Source organism: Clytia hemisphaerica, unplaced genomic scaffold, assembly GCF_902728285.1.
Source record: "Clytia hemisphaerica strain Z4C2 unplaced genomic scaffold, Clytia hemisphaerica genome assembly, whole genome shotgun sequence".
Taxonomy (NCBI): domain Eukaryota; kingdom Metazoa; phylum Cnidaria; class Hydrozoa; order Leptothecata; family Clytiidae; genus Clytia; species Clytia hemisphaerica.
In genome coordinates this window covers 2,626,496-2,639,535 of record NW_027103917.1, presented here as the reverse complement: position 1 = coordinate 2,639,535, position 13,040 = coordinate 2,626,496, and the positions used below count along the sequence as shown (strand labels likewise).

Here is a 13,040-nt window from a genome sequence, read left to right as displayed (position 1 = left end):
GTTTTCCATCTCTTTACGTTCCTCTGGTCTGATCCGCTTATCCTCGATCTTTTGTTCTCTCAAACATGCCCTCCACCATGTATCTCGTGGATTAGAAAATTCGTGCAAAATACAAAAGATTTAACGATTTTTTACTCCTGTGTTACTTTGGGAAATACAATATTTTTCAGAAAAGAAAAAAATAACGTGTAACCATCTCTTTTCATCCAAGAATCATATGAAAAGTTTGGGCTATTCATCGTTTTATCAAAAATTACTAATAACTTAAGCTAATCAAGTATTGTTAGCTAAAGCCGTCAGTGGAAAAACACCCCTTTCATCTAGGAGATAATCGATTTTAGGCGCAGTTTTGTAATTTTTGCGCACTTTTATAATTTCTGCACAGTTTTGTAGTTTTAATTTTGAGCTGCGCAGTTTTGTAATTGCACCCTTGCGCACTTTTGCAATTTCAGAAAAGATCGTACTTTTTTATCCAATATTTTTCTTTCCGGATTCGTCTTCTTTGTGATTGACCTTTGTCAAGGATACTTAAAAAGCTTTTTAAAAAGCACTTTACTTTATTTCTATATGATTCATTGATCAAAGTGCTTGACTATTATACTGAAAAAGTCACAATAGACCTTTTCATAAATTACGTCACGAACATCACTTGCCTCGTTTTGAAATTATTGCCGTGGTGATTAACTTCCAGCGGATTTTACTAAAACTACTTTCCATTTCTTTCTATTTATAAAAAAATAACTTAATGTCTCAAGGGACATAATCACCATGGTAATTGTTTGAATACGAGGCAAGTGATGTTCGTGACGTAATTTATGAAAAGGTCTATTAAGCCGAATTTACAATGAAAAGTTAGTCCGAGTTGTTCCGAGTTGTACTTAAACAGATACATTTTTGATATTTTTGATTGACTGTGCGCTTTTCTCGCGCTTTTCATTAACTATAGTCGGTTCTATCTAACCTGAGATCAGATTGTGAATGTTTTCTGCACACCACGCTGAAGCTCTAAAGGGATGTGTGAAAACAAACAATCTGACGAATATGCAATCTCGAAATCGTAAGGACCGTGTTCGTCTAAAAGGACTGGGATTGACAGCAAAGTTGCGTGATTGTGTTTATGAATAGGGTGCCGTATCAGTTTTTGACTTTCTGGCGCACAACAAGATTCTTGTTGTAAAATTTTCCGCGGTAGGACTATTTTCCTCAGATGTATAATTTTCAAGCACCTTCAGAGGTTTACCGTGCGCGTAAGAAAATTACGAACATCTGTTATCAGGTTAGTTCTATCATGAACCTTTGTTGGTTCATTAAAGAATTATGCCAAAAAATGTAATGCCTAGTATGAATGCATTGCAAAATGGTCATTCATTCTCTTGAAAAAAGTAGTGATACTGATTAACGCGATATAATTGAAATTATGGGTTAATCCGAGTTGTTCAGAGTTGTTCTGAACAAAGGATTGTATTTAAGATGTTTTCTAAAGACTGCTTTGTTTATTTGGCTTCCTAGCACTTCTTTAAATATGGCTGAAATGTTAATTTTCGTTGAGAAATTTATGGATAAAACCCAAAAATGAAATGCTGAGTTATAACTATTTTAACTCGGAATTTTGAAATGAATTATTCTAAATCATCACACATCACGTATACTTTGCAAAAAGTTAATCTACTTTGTAAAAAAGACCGATAAAAATAATCATGCGACATTTCAAAACTTAAAACTCGGATTAACTCGATTTAACTCCGTTAAAACAAATCTTTATGACTTTTATCTACTATTTCAAAAGAAAATTTTGGTCGATTTTTTGTCAAAATTACAAAAGTGCGCAGCCACTTGATTACAAAAGTGCGCAGCTCGAAAATTACAAAAGTGCCCAGAAAACTTACAAATCTGCGTAAAAACTACAAAACTGCGCAAAAAATATACAAAACTGCGCACAACCATGGAGGTATAAAGAAACAGGAGAAGTATGCTATTGTAGCCATGCTCGCCCTACGATTAAAAAAATTACGAGGTATGCATGCTCATAATCTCATATATCGTGCATTTTTAATGAGCTCTTTTGTTGATAGGTGAAATCTTATTGGCTAACTTAAGTGTTGGAAATAAGATGAGACGAGATTCATTGTTTCTGACATTGGTGTAAGAAAATATTTGGATCAAAAAAAGGCCTGTAAACTTTGCAATCCTTCATCAAATGACAAGATTTTTCGATCAATGTTTTCTTTAAGGTGAACTCTATTGCTTGATACTTTCCTCCAAAATTCTCCAGCGACTTTTTGTCTACAAATTGGGTCTGAAATTGTGTGTGCTTATAAAGAACTTTTTATTTTCTGGCTAGAGAAAATATCTTTTCAAAAAAAAATTTAATGGATGACAAAATTGAACGCAAAATCATTTGGTGGAGCTAAATTTTATTTTATTCTCGTATATTAGAAGGCTAGAAATCCCCGATGCTGATAGTAAGAATATTCAGAGCAAACTTGAGTTCTACTAAAAAGTCGTATTTCATCGGGCGAGCCTAGAATTTCTTTTGATTTATTACATAAAACAAATCAAAAGACTTTAACGACCAATTACCGACAAATTCATCTCCTGTCTTTCTTTATACCTCTATGGCACAACAGTGTTCCTTTTTTTAAGGGCTCTGACCATATTGAATTTTTCATAATTGCCGTGTTTAAAATGTGTTTTCTGACTGATGTAACCAACAAAACTATGGCATGTTATACATTTTCTGTTAGAAAAACTATTCCTGAATCTGAAAATTCAAAAGTTGCATTGAAAAAATTTTATGAAGAAGAAAATGAAGACTTTTGCGAGGAAGAGTATTTCAACTTTGAAAAGCTTAGTTTCGGCAAAGAAAAAACATTATGAAAATTTTTTTGCAGTAGATGGTGTATCTTTTACCGAACAATAAAAATTTTTGCGGAAAATTTTTGTAAATGCTTCTTTGTCTCGAAATCTTCAAAATAGTAGTTGTTCATCAATTTTTCATCTGGATTTTGCTTAAAAAAAACAGTCATAACTTTTGACACATCTTTTTAGAAAAATTTTCCGTAAAATTTGAAATAGTTCAATTCTTTGCGGACAGTTTGAAAAAACTTCGAAACAAAAAGGTTAATTACCCATTAAAACTTAGCACTTTTTATAAAAGAAGGTGATGCAACATATTATCAACGTCTTTTTAAAGTTCACAACGTCATTTTTGCAATTAAGTTCTTACTTACTCTTAAGGGATTTGATTAAAAAGCAATTTATAAAGCAATTCTTTGTTAAAAGTGTTAAAGAACCTAAAGCATAACTTTTATGTTCAGATACTAAAATCAACTTTCCGACTATGGTCAGAGCCCTTAAACAATAACAATGGTAAATGATTTTCATAGTCTACACAATAGACAGCTCCAGGCTTCTAGGCCTTACTCCTTGTCTATAGGTACTGTTATAGGTGGCTTCTAGTGACCCCACCAAGATTTTTTGTATTAACCCTATTAGCCCCAGGGAGGGGGTAGAATCTAGTTCTTTTGTGTATATCTCGGAGAAAAATATTTTAAACGAATTGAAATATTCTAACTTTTAATGAAATCTTAATAAGAGTACTTAGCTTTAAACATCGTCTAGATCAGGTTTTATGACTTTATTGTGTTAATCTGAGTTGTTAATCGCCGAAAGATTTTACCGAAAGTTAAACAGATAAAAAGTAACAGCGCGTAAAAGTTTTTCTTTGTCCGCCAACTGTAAAAAAAGTAATTACAGTGGACACTTTTAATTCGATTTTCAAGGATGATAGAATTTAGTTCGAATTACAGAAAGATTTGAATTAGAGAAAGTGTTTCTAAGCTGAAGGGACTACAAAGTTTGATCTTTTCCTTTAATTATCAAGAATTATATGCCTGATCTTTATAAAGCAAAATACTTTACAAAGAATAAATCCAATTTTCTTCTGCACCGCCCCTAATATAATCTTCAGTAGACCCTTGCTAATTCAAATTCCAAGGGGAAGACATTTTTTCAAATTACAGTGAGAATTTTGACCCACGCAAAAAATAATGACCCACGCAAAAAATAATGACCAACGCAAAAAATATGAACCACGCAAAATTTTTGACCCACGCAAAAAATATCTTGACCCACGCACCCACTACCCTGAGTATAAGAGGTTAAGTTTTAAAATAATATATTAACCTCTGAAGACCAATAATAGAAATTTTATCGCGCATGTGTCAATCTAATCAATGTAGAAAAAATCAAAGATGAAGAACAAATATTACCATATTAATGTCTAGCAGACTGTATCAGTATGCAGTTTACTATTTACGAATTCCCCAGAAACCTCCAAGTGTAATTGGAGTGAGTTTCTTTCGAAAGAAATCTTTTACATAATCCCCAAATGTATAACAGTAATTACTAAACTTTTAATTATGGAAATATCACTTTAATTGAATCAAAATAATAGACAGACTTTGGTCGTGTTCAGACCAAGGTTTAAAGCAATTAGGTCTACATGTTTCTTTTATATTCCTTTTGTATTTAACGGCACGCTCCTCATTAGTTAAACCAAAGTTTAAAAAGGAATCCCCCTCTGGTTTAAAAAAAAGGTTTTTACGATTCCGTTACAGTTTTCTGAATAGACGAAATCAGAATTTGCAAGTGAAAAGCATGCTCCTTTTGTAAACGAAGAAAAAAGAACGTGAAATTTATGACTTAGAGACGCTCGTAGCATCTCTAGCAGTAATGGCTTCAACGAACACGAATTAGTGTTTTGCATAGGGATTCCCTGAAATCTTTTTTGTTTCAAAGTACATGATGACAAATGACATGATTTCAAGTTAGGAAAGGAGATTCCTCGAGATCGCCAATCGATGATGACAAAAGAAAAGTGATTATAATTGAATTCCTATATCAACAAGGTACTACTTAAAGGGACATAAAAGTAGTAAAATGTAAACATTGCGCGAACCACGTATCATTAAAGAGAACAATTAAAATCACGTGTCCAAAACAAACTTGTAAAACAATTGAACAATCAAAATTAGCCATATTTGGTTTGATTTTTTATTTTGACATGTGACATTTGTTTTGATTTTGTATCTGCTGCATACAGTTTGTTTACAAATTTCGCAAGTACTGTAATGTCCCTTAAACCTTAAACTTAAACTTTCAGGTCTGGACACGACCTTTATCCTTTGACTCTCTATCACTGACTCTTTTTACAAAGCATTGATGACGTTTTTAAGTTGTGTTTTCAACGACGGGAATAAAAATATCAACTTTGAGCGTCATCCAAGATCTTGGATGGTCGTCAAGGTTTCTTCTGTCTTGGTTGATTGCGCGATGAATAGAATCTCGATTCGTCGGCACAGCGTCAATATATGATTTTGACCTGTGCTATTCGCGGTACGCACCCACACAAAAAATAACCCACGCAAAAATATTGACCCATGCACCCACGCACCCACGCACTCAAGCAACCTATACACGCGCGCACGCACGTAATCTGCGCAATTTAGCATACTCGTTCTTAATATTTCGATCTTCGATTTCTCGTGTTCTTATAATTTGTTCTTATGAAGAAACGTGTATTTTGTTCCCTTATTACAATTTGAAATTTCTTCAAATTATTAGAAAATCTATGAAGGGGAAATTAGGAGAAAAATCTAATAGCCCCATGCTTTTTCACCTTTCAACATATAAAATCTATGAACATATTTCAATTTTATTTTAGGATCTGCAAGCTACACCAATGGAATAGAGCCAAGAAAAAGTAAGAGTATAAAGTTTGGTATTGCTATGAAGTTTAAACAGTCTTATGAGCCCAACCTTAGAACCGTACCTTATTTCTCTGAAGGTTGCAAAAAAACAATAAACTACTCAAGGTTTAATGTTTTTTAAACAGTTCTTGCGGGTTCAAAATCATCTACATCTATAAACACTAAGGTTTACGAGAAGAAGGGACGTGCTATAAAATTTGCACTTCATAAATACTAGAAAACTTCTAAATTTATAATTTATGCAAATTATACAGATTATACTAATTTATGCAAACGCATCACAAAGTTCTTATTTTCAACAAAGGTTATGATTATTTCACCCCTAAGATTCAGAGGAAAAAATTTTGTTATGTTTATTTACTTTCAGTATTTTTCCAATGTGACTACGAAACAACTACATGTGGAGCAAGTTATGATTGGATAAAACGTACAGGAAGTACACCAACCCCCAACACTGGACCTTCAACGGACGCCACAGGTATTTTATTCTTTGGGTCCCTTCACCAGATTAAGTACATTTCCTTTAACGTACAGTCTTGCCAAGGCAAGAACCAAGAGTTGCAAACACTTCCATTTGGCAATTTTTTGTTTTAAGGTAATTCTTTGGGTGTGACCCTTACCTTTTTAATTTTTGTCAAAAAAATTGAATGAAAATCAAATTTATTCCTTATAATACCCACCTTTTACTTTATTACATCCTTTACTTTTCATTCTATAACATATCTATATTATATTAGGACCATATACTTAATTGTATCTTTTCTCACCAAATGTTTAAGGCATTGCTTCAAGATCTTATCTGTATCATGAAGCTAATATCAGACCAGTTGGTGTAGTTTTCTACTTGATACCAATCGATTCAATCAATGGGTTTTGCGTGGAATTTTACTATCATATGTATGGTGTGGGTATGGGGAAACTGAATGTGGAATTGATGAATCAACAAGGCATCAAGAAAGTTCTCCAACTAAGTGGAAACCAGGGCAATATTTGGCACAAATTTAACAGAACTTTCATTCATACTTCTGGAAATGTAATGGTAAGTTTGACTTAGCCACTCGTCATAGAGTTAAACTCAAGTCTAATTTATTATTGATCAATACTAATTTTTTATACTAATACCGTAAAATATTGTCCGATGTCAATAATATTGAACTAGCCCTGGGACCACTAATACTTTTCCCATTCTTAATCAACTCCAAGTAGTTGTTTTTGTTGTTTGGAATTTTCATGTTTTTCTTTTAAAATGGTGACCGCGTCAAATCCTCTAGTCACTTCAACTGGGATCAGCATCATCAAAATTATCAAAAAGTAAAGTTCAGTCAAAAATAGAAATTCTCGATAATCTCTTTACCTTGGATTACGCGAGGGGTGAATTACTCGAGAAATTAACAATTCTAAAAAAATGAAAATATAATCACAAAAGAAAATCACAAAAAAATCGCAAAAAAATCACAAAATCCCAAAGTAATCAAAAAAAATTACGCAAATCACGACAAAACTCTTCGGTATTTCAGAAATCAAAACCTTCATAGGGCCATCCAACCCACTATATGTCTACTATAGTTTGTATTTTTTTAACAGCTTAAATTCACAGCAGAACGAGGGAGTTCCTTAGAAAGTGATATTGCTATCGACGAGATCAAAGTTGCAAGCAGTTGTTCAGGTAATAACATGGAATTTAGGCTTCATTCTGACATCCTTAACCCTTAGACGGCGAAAGATGTATATATACGTTTTGAAAAGGTCATGGCCTTTGAAAGAATAAATTTTCAGAAAAAAATGATGAACTTCTTGGCCTTTTTCAAAAAAGTTAGCGCCTTTGAAAGGTTAAGAACATAATTTGCTGTTGTGAAATCTCTCCGAAAGAGGAGATGAAAAAATGAAACAATGAAATAATTGAAGGATTTTGATTTTTTCACTGCAGTAATGGTTGAACCAGAGCTCGCTGGTTAAACATTGTTTTTTTGAATTGAGATTGTAAATATTACAAATCAAAAACAATGGAAAAACGCCCTCAAAATCCAAAGTAAATTAAATAACAAAAAAATAACATATTTCTTGGATTTATCTTTTCTAATTATTTCTTAATCACAAATAATACAGTGAAAACAACACAGCAAACAACAACACCTAGTCCTACAGACTCATCACAGACGACGAAAGCAACTATCCAGACAACCAAAAGACCTTTTGAGACAACCAAATCTCCTCACGAGACCACGGGAACACATACTACAACACCGTCCACATCATCTTCAGGTTAGATAATACTAGCCATAACTTTCATTAAGGTGCCACCGCAGCAAAACGAACACATAGAGTTGAATTTGCGTTCAAAAGGAATGATTTTAGCCATACAGAAATTTTTGTTAAGAGTGACCTCTCATCTGAGACAAAATTCTTTCAAATGCTAACAAATGTGTCAAGGGAGTGATTTACAGTCTACTTAGAGTGACATCCGTGCCTTGTCTTACACGTTTTTTATAAGAACAATTTCATAAGAATACGAGGCTGAAATTTGGCTAAAACCTAAGAACAAATTAAGAAGAATCTGAACCTCAGATTTCAGAAATTACTGAGAAGTACATGTTTCCATTTTAATTAATATTGACATTTAAGGCTGAAAAACTCATATAAATTTAAGAGCAGCCCAGCCAGAATCAAATGACTTACTGGTTTTTCCTATAAAAAGCGTATATATCTGATGATACTGCTCTTCATATGTTATTTTACTAATGTACACGTTTAGCAACACAACTGTCCGAATACTTTGAGTAGAGTAATATTTTTAACCTATGAAGAGCGCTTAATAACTACTTGTGGTATAAAAAGGGAATTTCTCAGAAAAGGGAATTTCCTTAGATTCATTTAACTCTCTAGGGATAAGAAAAAGACAAACTGACATTTCAAAATGAGTAATCAGATCAAAATAACTCCGGAAAAGTCTTTTTGATGATGATAAAACAATAGAGAGACCGTAAGATAAGAATGCTACCGTTAAGCGGAACTAAAATACTGAAAAACGCGCGCAAAATTATGAGATGTTTGCCCAACTTCCTTATGCGTGAAGCTATGAATGCCATCCTCAGAAGCTTTAGGCTTCCTCCGGTGGCAATAACTTTTAGCTTTTTTATCTTTTCTTATCTTCGTGTTACTTATTTATCTTCAAACTGTATATGTTCCATTATATACGAACCCTTAAGGTCTGCTAGGGGCCACGTGAAGCCATTTTTACACCCCTGTGTCACAGACCCACTGGGACCCCAGCCCCAATGGAAAGTTTGGCAAAAATTTCATCCCCGGTCGAAAAAAACCCTGTAATTTCAGTCCCACTGGGAAATTGACTTTGATTTTGTCGCAATTCGAAATTCCATGTTTAAAATTGCACTCTAAAACCATCTCTACCGTGGGGGGGGGGTAATTAGGCAAATGGAGGGTACGGTATGTGCCGCCCTTCTTTGGACTTCCAAAGTTCCGCTAAGGGTCGGAAAAATCAGAAAATCAAATTTCAGTCCCACTAAGGGTCGGAAAAATACAAAAATTTCAACTTTTGAAAGATCGAAATTTGGTCAAAATTGGTAAAATTTGTCCCGCTAAGACATCCCTATCAGTGGCACGGTCAGATATGCCCCGGTCGATAACCCGGTGTAAAAATCGAATGAAGAACAATGGAAATCTCAACCCGGGCAAAAAACGAGAACTTTATCAAAAACCCCGACGAAATCTGATTTTTCTAAAGTGCTAAATAGGACAAACCCAGGGAAAAATCCTGACTTTTAACTTTGCCCGGTATTAAAAAATTACCGATTTTCTTGACCCAGTGACTGAAATCTCTACCCCGGTGGATATTTTTCATTTCAAAGTCATCCCGGTGAACTTTTAACTAAGGGTCATAAAATTCCCAAACTTTTCCTTTGTTTTCTCATTTTTAGTCCCAGTAAGGATCCAAAGTTCGAAAGTCGGGCGGCAGCCCCCCCCCCCCCCCCGTCAGCTCGCAACCCTAGTACCCTCCCCGGGCTATCTCCACTGGATTTTTTAATCTTGGAAGGATAGAATTTCTATCCCCATTGGAATTTTATTTGGAATTTTTATCCCCACTGAGAAAAAAGGTTCCACCGGGGCTGTGAGAAAATGAAACAAAACAAGTTACAGTTCAATTGCTAAACTTGTTTCAAGTGGCCCAGCTTCCTCAGAGAAATCTCACTCTTTGTCACCGTCACGTAACTAAAAGTACCAATGGGTACCCCCTAAAACCTACAACAAAAAAGGTACCCCCTATATATCCTGATAAAGAAAACAGTAAGAACTGAAACTTTTTCTGGTGAATCTAGGCTACCTATTTTATTTTTTATATTTTTGTTTTAAACCAATGCAACATAGGCTTTTAGGGGCGGTTCAAACCTAGGGGGGGTCTTTTCCTGTACCACCCCCTAACTTTTGATCTAGTGGATCTTTTTGGATGAAATTTGGCACATAAGATCCTTGTTACACAGGGTAACTTTTGACATAATTTTTTGATGACGTGACTCATCATGCCCAAAGTGAGCAAAAACTGAAAATTTCCTTTGTTCTTATAAATAGCTATTGTATTCTAACAAAGGCTTTAGAAAAAAGTTGTCTGAGTTTAAAAGGCTTATTCTATCATAAATATTCAATAAATTACGGTTTAAACGATATATTTGACATAAAAAATAAATTTGTATTGGAAAACTGTCAATTTTAATGACACCCCACTGTCAGAAATGTCATCATGCTCAAGGTGTGAAAACTTTTAGGTGTCAAATTTTTATTTATTTTGAAGCTAAATAAAAGTTAGTAATTTACAGAAAATTTCATGGCAAAAGCTCTATTATTTCAGGAGCTATTACCAATAATTTGTCCTCCGAACAGAAACAGCCCCCCCCCCCCCCTAGGCCGCATAGGGTTAAAGCACTAATTTCGGTTAATAAACGTGTAAAAAATTTAGATTTTAATTTTGGTTGGGGTTTAAAAAATTGGATAAAAGTTTTGGTCGGGGATAAAAAAAACGGGTAAAGGTTTTGGTCAGGTGATAAAATATTGGAGAAAAAATGCGTCGGGGAATGCGTCACCCCTTCAAAAATTTCGTCATTTCCCCCAACATTTTTTTCCCCGATAAGTGCAAATTTTCCAATGTGATAGAAAATCTATTGGCTCCAGCTCAAAAATTCCAATGTTGATGGTTTTAGAGCGCAATTTTTCCATTCAATTTTCAATGGGAATAAGATCATAGAGCAATTTCCCAGTGGGGTTAAAATTGTAAGGTATTTTTCCACCGGGGTGTGGGGTCCACCCGGTGTTACAGTAGACTCGCTTAATCGAACTTATTATTTTCGAATCTTTTTATAATTCGAATAATTTAATCAATTCTTGTTCCCAGTCCAGGTCGACCCTCGTAAAATACTTTGTACAATCGAAATATCTCTGTATTTCGAGCAAATAAGATAACTCATTTGAATCCAAAGTAGTGAGAGTCAACTGAAATAATATGGTTTAATATTTCATAATTTTTAAAACGAGTTTTCCGATGAGCTTGGACGTCAATCATCCCAAATTGCCCGATGCCAAAAAACAATTTTTATTTTGCTAATTATGAAGGCATACTTAATCTAATTAAGAGAACCACAACACACGACCTAGACAAAAAAAGAAGCAATGAAACAATTGCCATTACTTAGAAAATATCAAAAAAAATAGTATTCAAGTGCAGACTTAATGCGAATTGAATGTCTATGTGAAAAGGTGCGCAATGTTTTTGTTATTGACCATAACTTTCCAAGCGCTATTCTACAGGAAATTTATTTTTTCCGTCTTCGTTTTTCTTCACGTCGTTCTTGATTGAATTTTGAAAAAAGAAATAAGTAGAAAAATATGCGCATCAAATATCTTTCCAAAATTATCAAATTTTCTTACTATACGACAAATGCTTGGAAAGGTTACGGTCAAAAATAACAACACGGACTGAACTTCTTTTTGAAACAGAATTTCTTTTTAGCTTGAATATATTAATGAGGTTCTTTTTTCTCTCTTTTCAAAATCATAGTTACTACGACAGCAACAACAACTTTACCAGGTAATTAGATAATTGAATTGAGCTACCGTAGAAGTGCATTCTACCATTGGTAGAACATCCGGCTACGGTGTGCAAGGTTTTGGGTTTTGGGTTCAACTCCCAGTCGGGTCATACCAAATATTATCATAATAGTAGTAGCTATTAAGAGAAGGATCAACGGTAAGTGGAGCAACCCAGGGAGCAATAGTAGCACCCTCCACTATCTTTGGGATATTTATCGGAAGAGGAGCCTTCTGTCACAGAATTGATTACTTACTTACTTTATTGAATTGAGCCATGAAATGATCAGTCCAGAATAGAGATAATAAGCAGATATTCAATAGTTAAAAGTTAGTTTTTGAGATTTATTAATCCGAGGTGATGTAAAATACATCACCGAGGGTTAATAAATCCAATAACCAGCGAAAAATTAAATATTTGTTTTTTCATATACCTAGAGGCAAAAACAAAACATAAGTTGTGTAAATAGTCGACGGTTCTCATCCACCACTCCCATAATGAAAAGTTCGAATTGTTTTTAGAAAATTTAAAATGGATAAGAAGAGTCTGGTACGTCTTAAATGAAGGCGTCATTCTTTCAAATTTTTTGTTATTTTTCAAATTCATATTTTCAATCCCTATCACGTGTCAAAATTTGAAAATGATTGAATAAATTTTTTTTTAAAGTCATCAGCACTTGGAAAATATTGATTAATTGGTTAATTTCATAAGATAAAATCTAAAAGTTTTCTGTTTAAAAATCGTACAGTAGATACAACACAACAATCAACAACGGGATCGCCTTCAGGGACATCACAAACCCCATTTGAAACAACGACAAGAGCTTCCCAAACGACAGTTAGACCATTCGAAACAACTAGAAGACCTTTCGAGACAACCAGATCTCCTAACGAGACCACAGGAACACATACTACAACACCGTCCACATCATCTTCAGGTTAGATAATATAACTTTTAGCTTTTTTATCCTTTTTCATCTTCGTGTTACTTATTTATCTTCAAACTGTATATGTTCTTACTTCCATACGAACCTTTAAAGTCTGCTAGGGGCCACTTTAAACCATTTTAACAGCCCTGTGTATTTTTCAGGATTTCATCTCCATAATGCAAGTTTTTTTTGCCGAAAGACGGCTTCGAAGGGTCACAACTTTTATTCACTTCATTTTTGACGTATA

The 13,040-nt window shown here is 34.1% G+C and overlaps 1 protein-coding gene across 1 annotated transcript in view; it reads left to right on the top strand.

Moving 5' to 3' along the window:
- Positions 1–13,040, top strand: part of LOC136809532 (uncharacterized) — a 30,193-nt gene that overhangs the window by 3,214 nt on the left and 13,939 nt on the right. The window contains exons 2-8 of the mRNA XM_067066072.1: positions 5,726–5,764; positions 6,139–6,249; positions 6,551–6,810; positions 7,356–7,437; positions 7,878–8,033; positions 11,836–11,865; positions 12,614–12,802. Coding sequence (XP_066922173.1) covers positions 5,726–5,764; positions 6,139–6,249; positions 6,551–6,810; positions 7,356–7,437; positions 7,878–8,033; positions 11,836–11,865; positions 12,614–12,802 — 867 coding nt within the window. The remainder of the gene's footprint in view (positions 1–5,725; positions 5,765–6,138; positions 6,250–6,550; positions 6,811–7,355; positions 7,438–7,877; positions 8,034–11,835; positions 11,866–12,613; positions 12,803–13,040) is intronic.